The 16,524-nt window shown below is 33.7% G+C and overlaps 1 protein-coding gene across 1 annotated transcript; it reads left to right on the forward strand.

Moving 5' to 3' along the window:
* The first annotated feature begins 1,240 nt into the window (after positions 1-1,240).
* Positions 1,241-15,469, forward strand: LOC6567079 (RNA pseudouridylate synthase domain-containing protein 2). The gene is given in 12 exon segments (XM_032739369.2): positions 1,241-1,602; positions 1,696-2,246; positions 2,248-2,403; positions 11,908-12,000; positions 12,065-12,152; positions 12,214-12,436; positions 12,918-13,005; positions 13,995-14,215; positions 14,277-14,467; positions 14,533-14,760; positions 14,828-15,111; positions 15,360-15,469. Coding segments are annotated over 12 exon segments (2,373 nt in total). The 5' UTR covers positions 1,241-1,445; the 3' UTR covers positions 15,453-15,469.
* Positions 15,470-16,524: the final 1,055 nt, after the last annotated feature.

A 16,524-nucleotide genomic window follows, 5' to 3' on the forward strand; every position in this document is an offset into this window, starting at 1 on the left:
GTCATTTCTCATTTTCTTTTATCTCATTTCTGTGATGAAATTATTTTATTTTTTAATTAGTTTTTATTTTGTTTTCGTTACTTTTAGTTATTAGTTAAAGACTAGAAAAGTTTTTCAATGTTTTTAATTAACTGAATATTTTTGGTTGACTTCAACAACAACATTATTTCTCTTATAATTTTGTTCCGCTTGGTGTGTATTGAAATAAGACAAAAAATCTTAGGAAACATGAACGACTTGTCTGAGGTGGTTTGTTCTCTGTCTTAATTGGCAAATTGACAGAATACAATTTTAATTTATTTTTTTCGATTCACTTCTTTGAGGTTTGTTCAGATTAATACAATTTAAGCCCATCGTGCATGGCATGAAATCGCATAGACTTGTTAACAGATAAGCCAAACAAAAGAAACCAAAGTAAATTTCGACTTCCAAAATATTTCAAATAAACGCGTCGAAAGTGGCAGGCAAACACTGAATTGATCTTACATATACACACATACATGTATACCTATTTGTTATAGGTAAATATTTATGTCTATACACTCAGAAAAAAAAACAAAACGATCTGAAATTTAGAAAGTCTAGTAAAATATAGTTTTGACGCCAAGGTTAGCTCACATTATTATCTAGAAATTATAATTCTTAAACGCAAAGCAATATCTGCCCAATTAGTTAAAGACTATTGGATTTCAATTCTTAATTGTAGAGCAAATTTTTTCTAAAGTGTAGATTAAAATATCTGATTCCGAAGGTTTGTATATATGGACACAGAATTTGCATTATTTTCAGATTTCAAATATACAAACAATTATGACAGTTTGTAAATTCATTTAAGTTAATTTGATCCCGAAAGAGACAATTAAAAATAATGGGTTTCATTTCCAATCTTAAGAAATATATTTGCTTTGCAATGAACTCAATACAATTTGAAAGAAAAACGTTTCTATATTTCGTATTTAGAGAAATTACTTCCGAAAACCAGAAAACGATTTCCATGTCGAACTTTTAAAATGCAAGTAGATATTTATTAGAAATATTTCTCTAGTTTTCAAATCGATATATTTTTTTTTGCGAGTGTATGGTTAGATTTATGTAAGATCACTGTTTAATCACATTTGAACGTAATGAACAGCGAACGTGAACTGAGAAGATGTGTGTGTATTACAAGCGAGGATCGAGCTAAACAGTAAACAATAAAAACAACATATTGTAAGTTATATAAGTAATTATGCAATTCAAGTGGTGAACCGAAAAATAACATATCTCAATTATGTAATACAAGTGCTGAACATACAAAAAATAATATATAAATCTTCCGCACGGCGAGTGTGTGTGATACAAATGAACATAAATAACAAACAAACAAACGTATACAAATAAACAGACAGAGAGAGAGGAAGATATATATATATATAGAGAGAGAGAGTGATTAAAAAACAGACAGAATGCAGAACTCATCGGCCTCATGTGCCTGGTATTTGCCATGGTCCTTGGCTGCCCAGCAGCATCACCACAAGCTGCTGGCCATGCAGACACCCTTTGCGGACAAAGTGGCCGTCACACCGTCGGGTGCCATCTACGCCGCACAGCAGCCACAAATGCATCAGCAGCAGCAACAGCACCAGCAACAACAGCAGCAACAACAGCAGCAGCAACTCCAGCAGCAGCAGCAGCAACAGCAACAACATCAGCAACAACAACAACACTCACCAAACACCGCTGCAGCACCGCCAACAAATTATCAACAGCCAGCATTGCATCCGAGTGCCGGCCAACATTTCTCTATGGCGCCCGCTTATAACTTTGGACAGCCGCTGCTTGGCGCTGCCCAAACGTCCAGCTATCAGGGACAGTTGGCGGCGAGTGCTCAGCCCCATCCACATGCACATGCACACGCACATCCACATTCACATGCCCATCCACACAGTCACTCGCAGACGCATCTGTTGCAGTCGGCAATGTTCTCGCCACTCTCGCTGAGCGCCTATTATACGGCAGCGGCAGCGGCAGCAGCTGCAGCAGCAGCGGCCGCCGGACAGGCTGGTCAAGCTAATCATGCTGCATTTGGTGGCGTCAACTCCTTATCCGCACAGCAGCAGGCGCTTTTGGCTGCGGCCACTGTGGCAGCAAGTACGGGCGGCACGCCAACGGGTCTGCTGTCACAGACAGGTTCGGTGCCGGTGCCGGTGCAGGTGCAGGTGCCGGTGGCACGTTCAGCTGCGCCGCCAGCATGCACTCTGGTGCAGTTCGATGAATTGCCTGCCCCAGGACCTGCAGCATCTCTCTTCCATTAATCTCAATCTGGGCGGCGTTATGGCACATAGGAATCACGCAAATAATGCATCAGCTCTTAACTCCATCAAAGCAATCCCAAATCCAGTGGCTATAACGCTCAACAGAAAGGTATGTACCTCGAAAGGATAAAGAGTTAAAGTTAAATTTAAGATTTAATTATCTTTCTGAATCATTTATGAATATGTATATATATATATTGTATATAACCGGGCATTCTTCTGTGACTTTTCATTTAATTCTATTTATTTATTTGTTTTTTCTTTTTTTTGCTAGACGAATTGCATCATAAAATAAATAGCCAAGCAAGAAATATTAAAGAGAAAATGTCATTAAAAGTACCCACATTTCTTGAAATAACCACTGAGCTGCATAAAATATATATTATGAATAAAGTCCCAATTTTTTTTTTAATTTTTTCAAATTTCTTTAATTTAATAAAATATTTTAAATGTGCGTTTGCTTATAACAGTTTAAAATTTCGGACCCGGTTGAACTTCCTGTATAAATAAAAATATGGTTAAAGTCTATGAAAAAAATATTAAAAAGAAAAATTTGATTTATAATTTCGCAGTCAAAATTCAAAAATTAACCAAATAAATAAGAACACGGCGAATAAAAACGTGTTTTTTAATATTTTCACATTAATAATAATTTTTATAATTTTGAGTAATGAATTTATAGTTGTTGGAGCCCGATGTGAAATTTTGTTCCGGCAGTAATGTGATTTGTACTTATGTATATAGCAGACAGATTTAGTAGGATAGTGATTTGTAATTCGATTTAATTTGCCTGATCAAATTTGAAACGCAGTCAAGCTTTCGGGAGGGGGTAAATTATGTCAATTGTACCAGAAATTCTAATCTAAACCACTCTAAAATTGAGATGATGGAGTGAACAGCTCTCCCCTCTGCCTTTCCCCAAGTACGAATTCAAATTTGTGGCTTCTTTTTATTCGATACTTATACTTAATACTTAATAATAATTACTATGAAAACTCACAGCTCTCAAAGAACTTCCGGTGAAATGCGTTCCCAAGCAAACAACTATTAAAACTTGAATGTGGGGATAATGTTTGTATTTTCCACTATTGTTTTTGGTTTACAACAACTTTTCGAGTATAGTGTTTAGAAAATCCTCTCATGCCACAAATACCAAACACGAAATGTTCTTTTACGTTATGAGATATGTTCACATACCGGTAGATCAACTAAATATTGATTTCAACAGACCGATATTGAAAGCCTAAATTTATTGAAAAAGCTTGCGGGCAATTATAGAAAGCGAAATGAACCACAGTGTCGGACGATGTGGGACTCATCGGCTCCATAAAACTGTGCTAATTTTATTCACATTATGGTAAAATAAAAGAATGTTTTTATTGATATTAAGGAAGCTGTTAATCAGTTATAATTAAGCCGTATTATTGCTGAACGAATACTACAAATAATTAATAATGGTAACCAATATTTTGTATCGTTTGGTTTAAATTCATTTTTTTATAATTTGTTTATGTATAAAACCTGTGCATATTTTATATGATTCAATCAGTTTTCCATTCAGAAAATTGCTGGTTGTTCGCCGGAATTTGTATTACTTGTTAGCAAAGAGAATATGCTGAATAGCTCCAGACCGCTTTTCAACGTGTTTAATTGAAAAAGTTGTGCTTTTAAAAATGGACAGCAGAAATGTGAACTAATTTCCCCATACAAATTAGCAGAGCTAACTTGAAGTAAACTGCATGCTTAAATTCACATGAGCTTGCTTAAGAGGCGCACTCTCGAGTTGAGCTCAACAGCATTTCATCGAACTGGTCTCCTAAACGGCATGTCATGATTTCTGATTGCAATCGAGTACTACTTGTGCGAAGGTCATCGAGACACAATTGATGTCAGTGGCTGAGAGCCAACCGGGCAGGTGCTGTTTACGTTCAAATGAGCCGTGCTCTTGAACTACACAGGTAACATGCATTACCTACATATACATATATGCATATATATATATATATATGTATGTGTGTTAAGATTTATGTGAGCTCATCATAATGATTTATCGATAGTTGGACAATTGAATAAATGCGCACATAAATACAAACACTTGAAGTTCATGTGTACGATGTACATTAGAAATTGTACATATGTATGTACACAAGTACAGGTTATAAGAATGAGTAGCTGTCGCCATTATAATTTATAATGTATTCATACAAAATACAATAAAAAAGTTATTTGCACGTAGGTGCAGCAATCATTAAAAACTGGAAGCTGTTGTCTTTCCACTGGAATCCATATATTAGGTACAAATATTCATATCTGTAAATTCTAACTGCATGCGTGCCTGTGGAAAATTACATATTGAGTATGCACTCAGAAAAAAAATCGACCTAAAATGAAAAATGTACTGAAAACTTTTTTCCTGTTTTTGGAAATATTTCTAAATATACGGAATAAACTTAAAAATTTTTTTTCTCTTACTGAGATATATAATTCTAGCAACAGCATAAAAAGTATGAATGGAAAACACCTATTTAAAAAAAAAAATCCCTTATTAAATAACTAAATTCAGAAACAGATAGAAAAGAAATATTCTGAATTTTAGATATACAATTTCTTAATAATAATTATCAGCTGCACTTGGCGGCGAATGTGTGACGATTTCAGGGCAATTTTTTATATACTATATATATACTAAAGCTTAACAATCAACAGCTAAATATGAATAAAGAGCCACCTCGATGACTGCTCAAGTTTTCAACTGCGACTTATCTCCAGTCAATGCTTGTTGGTAAAAAAGCTTAAGTTTTTAAAAGTATATTTTTGATGCATGACACAATAAATTCTACAATTTATTTATCTAATGGATTAGCAATAAAATTGAACAGAATTTAATTGAAGGGCTACGCGCAACGTGTTTTAATTTGTTTAACAAATCTTATATAAATGTTTAGTCAGCTACACGGAATAAGTAATTAAGTGAAATTAGTTTAAAATTAGATATCAATTTAGGCAATGAAATCGTATCTCGGAAAAGAAATGAGTTTATAGCGGATGTATAAACTAAACAGACGAAAGATTCGTAGAAACAAACAACTCGATACACGTGCGTATATAGGATCATACTAAGTATGTGATTATGTACGTACACTCAAAAAAAAAAAATGGCATTCAATTTTAGAAAATCGCTATGAGTTTTAGAAAATCTCCATACTCCTGGCGTCAAGGTAACAGGGCGTATTATTTAAGACATATTTTAAAAAGCTATGCGGCTTCTTTTCTTTTCTTTTCTTAATTGAATGGTAGAAATGTTCTTTAATCTTAAATACACATCTAAAATACCGTGTGTGTTTTAATATGTCTAATCAGAATTATTACATTAGCTTTTTTGTTACTTATATTGTTAAGTATTAATATTTTAATGTCAACGTATACAATTCTTATAAATAGTTTATATGTAGCTAAAATGGGAGCCAAAATGGAAAATTTTATTACTTATTTTTGAATTTCAGAAAAGATTTGTCTATAAATAATACATATGCCTATGCATTTCTACCTTCTAATATCCTTCTAATATTCCTTGTATATTTATAAATATTTCTAAGAACCAGAAAATGATTCTAATTTTTGTAGGGGGACTTCTAAATTTCAGGCAGACTTTTTGCTGAGTGTATGCAAGTTTGTATGCAATACCGCACACTTTGCTTTCGTTAGAGTGTTAGATTGTAACATACAGATCTTAAGTGGCCCAAATTGACTTGGATTGTGATTATGACAAAATTGCAGCATGAAATCCAGACTGACTCATTGTAATCACACTTCGAAGTTGTAATGTTTGGACATTCACTTTAAAAGTAACAACAACAGCAACAGCAACATCAACAATTGTCTAACATACAAGTAAACACTCGATTGTAATCAGAAATAGCTTATTACGATTTCAATTGTATACATACATATGTGTGCATTAATTCAGTCTCTTCTGAAATAGTCGTGTATATAAATTGTACAATTAAATTGTATATATCGTTTATTTCTTGCTAATTGCTAAATACATAGCCTCTACACAATGTGGCAACCAAGTACTTTTGTAAGATGATATCATAAAAACGAAAAGTAATTATGTGCTTGACGCTTAATAAATAAATAAATACAAATACTATTTTAAAACGCAATCTGCAATCTCCTTGTGCCACTAATACATAACTATATATATATATATATATATATATATAAAGACCTTTCAGATTTTCCGCATCGCTACGCATGCTATTGCTATTGCTATTGCTACGGCTACTTCTGCTGCTACTGCTGCTATTGGTGTTGTCTAGCTACACTGTTTTCCACGCTGGGTTTTGAAATGCAATGGTGAGCAACAAGCGGTAAACGCTGACTGAGTTGGTCAAGGTTTCCTCACATGGCCCATAAAGTAGCCGCAACTGCCAGTTTAGAGCCAAGCGGTGCTCTTTTGTCTTTTGCCTTTTCTCATCGTCTTTGTTGTTGTTTACACAAATTCATAATACGCATGTTCAACTTGGCCAGAAGTCATACAACAAACAGCAAAAACAAAAAACGCAAAAAAAAAAACACGATATATTTACTTGCCTACAACTTGTGGCCCTTGAAAACAAGTTAAGGCACAGCGCTGTAAGAAACATCAACACGCTACTTAATACCCCCGGGAGGGTATTGACAAAAATATACTTGGCCTGTTCCCCATTCCGAGTCCATTGGCAATTTATGAAAGCATGCGAATTAATTGATAACTTTTTACCAGAAATTATGATTTAAGAATAAATTATTATTATGATTAATCGTTTCGCAACATTTTGGGCAACAATTTATGTCTTAGCTAAAATAAGATTTTCAAAATTATTTACCAACAAGTCGAAACTATAATCCTAAACACGCCGAATTTTGCATGCCCTTGTGGACTGGAATAAATTATCAAATATTTACATTTGTGGATGATTAATGATGATGATTTTGTTTGCCAAATGTGAGGAATTTAATAAACCGCATATTTTCTAAGTTTGGGTAACTTATTAAACAAAAATTTATTAAATTAACTACTTCAAATATTAATTAATTAATTAAATAAATAATAAGTAATGAAAACAGAAATAAAGAATGAAACAATGTGGTTCAACTCATAAATGAATAAATAAATAACAATAAAAATAGCTTAAAGCATAGTAAATAAATAATAATAAATATATTATAAATCTGTCCTATGAATAATCCCTGAGTTTCATAAATTAATAAGATAATTAAGGTGGCACTCCTCTTCTGCAAGGGTATCTATCCTGCGGCTTTCTTAAGCTAGTTAAACAACCTTGTTAAGATAAAATAGAAACCAAGCCAATTCCGAACATTTTGCTGATTTGCTCTTCCGAATTCCGATCGAAATGGTTTTATTTTAACTAATTCGTAATTGCTTGCCAACTCTCAGCTTTCAGATATCAAATATCAAATCAAATCGAAATAAATTCAGATTAATTAAGTGCCCAATCGCTGAACGCCTTTTATATATGCATATATGTATTAGTATACATTTGTATTGGGAGCATTGATCTTGCAGACTACCGATTTTCCATAGGAGATTTTATACAATTGTTTTGAATTTGGTCACGCATAGAAGGCGACGTCTACAACTATATAGTATATATATTCTTGATCACCATCTTTAGCCCAGTCCACATAGCGATCTCTCAGTTTAAAGGCAATCTTGGTGAAACCTGATGTATATCTGTCTTTTGGCTTTTCTCTCTCATGACGTCGAATGCGACCGTATCGGACCACTTTGTTATATATGTATATATACTATATATGTTAAAATACATTTTTTAGATAATATCATACAATTTTCTCATTTTTTTTTTAATTTCTTTTGCTATTTTATTTAATTTATTATTTACTTTAGTATTTTTCTGTGTCGAAATTAAATAAATAAATAAATGGCTGACGGTGGAACTTTTCTTTCGAAAATATAGACGTCGAAATGTTAGTTCTAGTTAAAAAAAAATACTTTGCTTACTAATAAGTCAATTCATAAAAACAGACGGATGGACATGGCTATAGCGGATCGGATAAAATACACATCCAATGCCGATCAATTTGGCAGCTGATTGAATTATCATAAATTTCATTTGATCAACACATACATCCAAATGTAAACACTAAATAAGATTGTGTGCTTAGGCCAACAGCTTTCCTTTTTGAGCAGTATTGCAAAACTAGAATATACAGTAACAATATATGCACAATTGTTCAATCGCTGTGGGGACAACAACAACTGGAGCAAACAATACCCGACACTTGTTGGACGTATATGGTCACTAAGCGGACCAATTGAATTCATTTCGATCTAGTTGATGTCAGGATTTCTTTTAATCTGGTTTTGTTCACCTCATTAAATGGTCTGGACAGGTTCTTCTCTCAAGTATTAGTAGAATATTAAAAACACGCATTGCATAGTGAGTTAACCAGAAAATTGAAAACACAATGTGAAAGCCAAACCGGGTTTGAGCTGAAACCAAAAAGCGATGTCAATATAAATGAAAAAATTTTTTAAAAAATTTTGAAGAGGAAATATATTTTAATAATCTTAGCTTTTTATGACTCTTAAAACCTATGAAAAAAAAATAGAGGAAAAATCAATAGTCGACATGCAACGAAATGGAGTTTCCTAGACGCAGTTTGTGCAGCCAAACACAAAATAATATGAATTTTGTAAAAACTAATAACAACTAAAACTTATTATTTTGCCACTTAAAACTGACGAAACCAAGGAGATATGAAATGCAGATACATTATATATATATATATATATATATATATATATATATATAAATACTTAAATTGCTGAGAGAGAAATGAGTAATTATTATTTGATAGACATATAATTATTTGACCGAGTTAGATAGGACCACAATTTACATATACATTTTGCAAGATCTGAGTTATTTTATTTTGACTTTAAAAATTGAGAAAAATAAAAGTTTAAGCGTTATATTTAGTCCCGCCATTGCATATTTCGCCGACGCACATTATTTTGGTGCCAAATTAGTTAATAGTCATTTAACGATGTTTAATTGTATCATTTTCCCAAGTGCCACATTCCAGTTGAATTATATGCGACACATAAAAAATATAATAAGTTTAGTGATCTTTTGTGTAAGAGCATCGAAATGCCTTGATTAAATATAGAACTAAAGAAGATGACCAGGCGCTAGTGTTCTTGAAATTGAAAATTGATAATTAAGCGCAGCGTGCTCACGTGCTGCTATCTATCTATACACATATATATATATATATATGTGTATATATATACACTATGTATTATAGTTCCAGATTCCGCACACGCACTCGCACACGCCCGATTATAGCACCTTGCGCAGACGAGTGTGGAGAGATTATGTCGCATATATGTAAATACAAACACATATATGCATATATATATACATATATATATGTGTGTGTGTGATGGTCTCCGTTGTGTGGGTACTGCCATAAATATTAGCTGTGGCTTCGGGATGCTGTCCAATATCGAACAAGCAGGCAGCAAGGCACCCAGCCAGCCAGTCAGCCAGGCAGCCAGGCAGCCGGGCAGGCATTGGGGCAGTCGGGCACACAGTCAGGCGTCGTTTGCTTGGAACAATATAAAACCGTTAAACTTGTATAGCATTCAATGCACAAGCACACACACGCACACACACACGCACACACACTTGCATGTATGGCATATATGCTTTTTAAATAGATGTGAATATGGATATGTATTTGTTGAAATATATATGAATGGTCGCTTGCCAAGATCTCTGGCAACAGGTCTCCGCTGTTGAATGATTCAATTAATTTAGTCTTTTTATATGAATATCATCTCATGGATGAGTAGCGCAACCATTTTCATCACATCACACATGCACACATATATATATAAATATATATATATATATATATAAATGTATAGAAGTATGTGTGTGGGCAGGGTTCATTCAGTTTTTTTTTTTTTTTTTTGGCGTACAACAAATAATAATCATAAATGATTATTGATTATTATTACGGAACAAGATAATAACGTGTTATATTAATTAGAAGCAACCAACTAGTTGTATCTAAATGTTTTTTTGTTTGTTGTTTTTTATTTTAATTTTACACTGAGGCCTTAGTGTAGAATATTGTAAATATTGTAGTCAAATGATATCACAGCTAAATTTAAACCGTTCACTAGAAAATCGGAGACTTTCGAGTGGGTCTTTTGTCTAGTATGTTTATGTGGGGCTATTGTGGGATTTCTTGTGTGCAATTCTTATGTACAATGCGACCGACCATGTGAGAGGAGAGCCGCCTTAAAACTGTAAAATATGCTGCTTAAGGGAAATTGACCGACAGGTCATCTCGGTCGTTGTCGTCGTCGTCGTTGTCGTCGTCGATGTCGTTGTCGTTCTTGTGGTTGTTATCGTTGTTGTTGTTGATTTTGACGTGACTGTTGCCTTCTCGGTGTCAGACTCCCGTCACCCGTGCTCCCGTGCTCCCGTTCTCCCGTTCTCTCTGCCCTCCCGCACAGCATTTTCGGGCATGCACACATATATATTATATATACATACATACATACATGCATAGTTTCCATCATTTGTTGGGCGCACTGCCAATGAAAGCAAAGACAAAGTCAGCCAGCCAACAGTCACTCATCGGAGTCCACGAAAGAGACGACTAACTGAAATGCAAGTATCTATTCCAATTACATGTATGTATGTATGTATGTATGTGCATCTGTGTCTATAACTAGTGCAATAGCTTCACATACATACTTATGCATTATACATACATACACTCGGAAAAAAAAATATCCCAAAACTTTCAAAAGTCTACATACTTTTTGGTGACAAGTGCAGCTCAAACTATTATTAGGAAAATATATTTCAAAAATGTAGATTTCTCTAAAATTAAAAAAAAAAGGATTTCTACTTTATTCCTTTTAAATCTTCTCAGAAACATATTTCTTAATAATAGAAAATATTAATATGAATAAAATATAATTTTTTATAATTTTTTTCACTATATTTTGAAGTTATTTCTAAAAGCAAGCCAATTTTTTCGATCGATTTTCACTTTAGGTCGATTTTTTTCTAAAGTGTATGCATATATTCGTCTAAAAACCACATTGCACTATATATGCAGTAGTATATTAAAAAAATATGTACACGTAAGCAAATAATTAATGACTGAGAAAACGTAGAATTAGTGCCCAGCCCGAAAACCACTTGAGATTCCATACTCAGGAACAAAGACGATCAAATTATGAATAGATAAAAATGCCAGATGCCAAAATGTGTATAAATAATATTCTTGATGGCAGCCGAAACTTGAGTTGCTGAGTTTGCGTCAGTGGATATCATGTGTTCTTGAGTGAATGGAAACATAAATCATTAAGGAAAGTCTCGACAACCACTTTATCTTGTGAACAGGCTTAGAGACTTTCGAACAGAAACCAGCTGATCTATTTAAATTTCCTCGTCTCTGGCATTTTTACCGAATAGATACGTCTCTAGTTAATCTATGTCATTTTTCACATCAAGAATTTTACTTATTTGTATTTCTTTTTGTTTTCTACTTTTAGCTGAATGCCGCCAGCGAGTTGGAGAAACAAAAAGTAAAAATACCTGAGAAACGAAAGACAGAGGAAACTGAACAGATCAAAGATTTGAAAAAGGTAGGAAATGCCCTCTGCTGGATGACTAGTTCAGCAAAGTCTATAATACCTCCCTCTATTAAAGGCAAAGCTCGAGACAAAGGCACTCAAAGCAAAACGTCCTGGTTTTACTGATGAGAGATATCAGGAGACATCCTACTACACAGAGAATGGTAAAGCATAGCAATTAAGAAACAAAAATATAAAGAAATATTTAACATTCTTTTGTCTCAGGACTGCGAAAAGTCTATCCATATTACTTTACCTTCACCACCTTTACGAAAGGCCGTTGGGTGGGCGAAAAGATACTCGATATATTCTCCAAAGAGTTCCGGGCACATCCAGCTGAGGAATATGAACGCTGCATCCAGACGGGCACGTTAACCGTTAATTTTGAGAAGGTGCCCATCGATTATCGGTTGAAACACAACGATTTGTTAGCCAATATTGTTCACAGGTAAATTTCAATAATTTATTTGTTTTGCTTCACTTAACCACTTAACTTCATTTTTAATTTAATGAAGTTTCTTTTGTATATTACGTTTATTTGCTTCAAGTTCAACAAAGTTGCATATTTAATGGTAGTTCATTTAAATCGTTCTAAACAGTATCTCAAATAACGAGTACTCTCTAATTTTGTTAATTATATAGTGTGTAACATAATTAGCTATAATTAAGTATTTCATATATATGTGTGTACATCCAAGGAATCTGTCTGTTGCTGGATATCTCGACCAAAACCAAAAACCAAACTAGTTGAAACCTTATATTATTATATAGATAAGGCAAATTGATTCATAGTACTCAGAGTACTCATTTCATTCGTTGCTTGCTCGAACATTTTGGCGATACGAATGTATTAATGTAGTTGCATTTGAAGAGCACTGAATGGTTACATATATCCAACTAAATGTGCGCACTCATCAATATCTTTGCAGACACGAAGTACCCGTCACTTGCCAACCAATCACAATAGTGCATATGGATGAGGACATTGTGGTTGTTAATAAACCGGCCTCTATACCCGTAAGTGGCTTAAACGACTGCCATAAAGCATAAACTGAGTCATTTATCTAATAATATTCTACCTAAGTTACGTCACTCATTTAATCACAATTAACACTGAAGTTTTGTATAATTTCCAAATGCGTATAATGTAAAACAAAAAAAAAAACATGTGAGAATGTTGCAGTCGGACGTACTCGACTGCGGAATACTCTGATGCCAGCATTATGTTGTGGGGGTTGGCGAAGGGGTGTCATTGGCTGGGTGTGCCTCGACCATTGAGTAGACATCAATGCGCCTTTCAAATTTGGTTACTACAGCTCTAAAACTGTAGGATATATAAGCTTTTAAAATTTTTGGGGAAGAGATGGACTCTTAAGAAAAATACCTTCCAAGTTTGGGAACCCTAGCTCTAAAATTATTATTATTATTAGTTGTCGAACACAATTTGTGGAAGCTGGAGGAGGTTCATAGTAATCATGCTTTCAAGTTTGGAATCTGTGGCTCTAAAATTGCGGGATATATACAGGTTACTAAGGGTATTACTAGTTATATCAATTTAAAATTTGTGAGACTCCAGATACATTCGTTTTGGACCATAAAATATTGATTATCTAGTTACCGGTAATAATACCTACAAAAATGGATTCTTTTAGCTTAAAAACTGTGTAAGATATAGGCGGAGGTGGGCATGGCCCGGACATTGTTCGATTTTTGAAAGCCGTCACAAGATATAGAGTTATCGATTCTTCTTATCGATTTGCACTTACAAATATATCGATTTGGGGGTGCGATTGGTCGTGGCTTTAAATTACTTTTATCGGATTATGTAAACCGCGTTTACTGGAAATATGCCTTCGGCATCAGAGTATTAAAAACAGTTGCTTTATTTTGTTTTGTCGGCAAAACAAATGCTTGCAAAACTGGCGTTTAAAAATTATAGCTAATTAATCCGATTTTAATCGCTTGCAAACTAATACCAATTTCCTCTGCCTACTACACTTAATTAGGTACATCCATGCGGTCGATATAGACACAATACTGTAGTCTTCATACTTGCCAAGGAGTTCAATTTGAAGAACCTACGCACAATTCATCGTCTGGATCGTCTAACTTCCGGCCTGTTATTATTCGGGCGCAGCCCAAAAAAGGCTCGTCAAATGGAGCAACAGATACGCAATAGACAAGTGGAAAAGGAGTACATCTGTCGAGTCGAGGGTGTTTTTCCAGAGTGAGTATGCACCAGTAATAATTTCCTTTATCATCTATCAATTTTGAATTTAAATTTAAAGCGGTGTCGTTGAGTGCAAGGAACCCATTGAGGTGGTCAGCTACAAGATTGGCGTGTGCAAGGTGTCTCAAAAGGGCAAGGATTGCACAACGACCTTCAAGAAGCTATCCCAGAATGGTAAAACCAGCGTGGTTCTCTGCAAACCACTCACGGGTCGAATGCATCAGATACGCGTACACTTGCAATATTTGGGTAAAACATCCACAACAGAAATGCACAGAAAAAACGTTATTTAATTTGGCATTTTTCTTTTTAAGGTTATCCCATACTTAACGATCCGTTGTACAATCATGAGGTTTTTGGCCCATTAAAGGGTCGCTCTGGAGATATTGGTGGCAAAACTGACGATGAACTTATACGAGATCTCATTAACATACACAATGCTGAAAACTGGCTAGGCATCGATTGTGACTCGGACATATCATTATTTAAAAACACAAAAGATGAAACCGACCTCGAGAGTCTAAGTAGCGATCAGACCTTTGGTAATACCATTATATACGCATTAAGTCCAACAGACATCAAATAACAACAAGATTTCATTCATTAAAGCTGTGCATCACAGCGATGACGATGTGGGTGCAAATTCACGTGAAACTACACCGCCCTGTTTGGAGAACCAGCCGACGACCGACTCCATCAAACAGCTACCCTGTACAAATAGCAGCCAAGTATTTTCGGCTAAAACTGATGCCGTGCCCGCAGTGTCCCCTTTGGATATGGGTGTGGCATCCGATAAAGTTGTTATCGATAAACATTGTTATGAGTGCAAAGTGCACTACCGGGACCCAAAGCCAAAGGACCTTGTCATGTATTTGCACGCGTGGAAGTATAAGGTAAGCATAATTAATCTCACTTTTTTAACAAAAGTGAAAGATTTAGTGAATATTTTATATATTATTTATTTTGTGTAAAACTTTTAACTATTTTTTTTTTTGTATTTTGTATTCTGTAATTTAATATTGCCTTTAGCTTTTAAAATACACTTTTTCACAAATTTTAATTCTTTTTCTCGATTTTTAATGGTACCATCATAATAATAGTAATAATAATAATAAGAATAATATTGTTATTAATATTTCAGGGACCTGGCTGGGAGTATGAAACTGAACTGCCAAGCTGGGCACTTGATGAATGGGACGAGTGCGACTTAAGTTCCGATAAAGTTGTAAATTAAATCGATTCAGACAGTTACTTAACGTATCGTTATTTTATTTATAATACTTTTGTTTGTGAAGCATCGGGACCCCAATCAAAAGAAAGGCTTTCAATACTTAAAATGATGAAACAATGAAACCAAACACAATGCAATATATATTGACCTGAATAATGAAGACAAACTGACCAAATAGAGAATCGTAAACTTTTGACACAAATTCGAAATATCATATTTAAGATAGGAAAATGTGCCTTTCAGATTTGTATTCATAAATACGCGTATATAATGCCTTTTGTTGCTTTACTTAGATGCTTTTCTCATAGTCAATTTTATTAGGAACTATTAGATATATGTACTATATATATATATATACATATATATCAACAAAATCAAGAAACTACTGCAAACAAATTATCAATTTATGTACTACACATAAGAGCTGAAAAGACATGCAATACAATTTCAAGTTTTCTTTACACAATTAGTTATATACATATATAAGTAAATACATATTCATACATATATCCGTTAATCAGGAGAATTACTCACAAATTCATGGGAATTGAGAAGAGGCACCTTATTTTCCCATAAAATTAAGAAAGAAAAAACAAAACAATCAAATTCGTGCCGTACTTCAAGTTATGCATACTATTTATTGAAGACGACAATTGACGAACAAAATAATACTATAAAGAAATTTAAATAGATAATTTTATATGAAGTACGTTATACATATATATATATATGTAAGTGCAATATACATACATACATACATTAATTATTATCAATAAATTTTACAAATGTTTCTTAGAAAAAAACATGTTTTCTTGTCTTTTTATTGTGGGGCCTCGAGTATATTTAATAATAATTAATAAAAATCATGTTTCTAAAATTATTATTATTTGGTGAATTCATTTTTTTTTTTTTTATTTATTTAAGCTTAAGTCCAAAATGTACAAAATGTTTACGAACCCTCTACTTAAATCACATTGCAATACTTTTCATTTCATAAAATGAAAGGAAACAAATAAACTCATTTGCGGACTTAATAAGTTCGTAGAGTTATATATTTATATATGCACATATGAAT

This window comes from Drosophila grimshawi, unplaced genomic scaffold (genome assembly GCF_018153295.1).
Source record: "Drosophila grimshawi isolate 15287-2541.00 unplaced genomic scaffold, ASM1815329v1 contig_1377, whole genome shotgun sequence".
In the NCBI taxonomy this organism is placed as follows: domain Eukaryota; kingdom Metazoa; phylum Arthropoda; class Insecta; order Diptera; family Drosophilidae; genus Drosophila; species Drosophila grimshawi.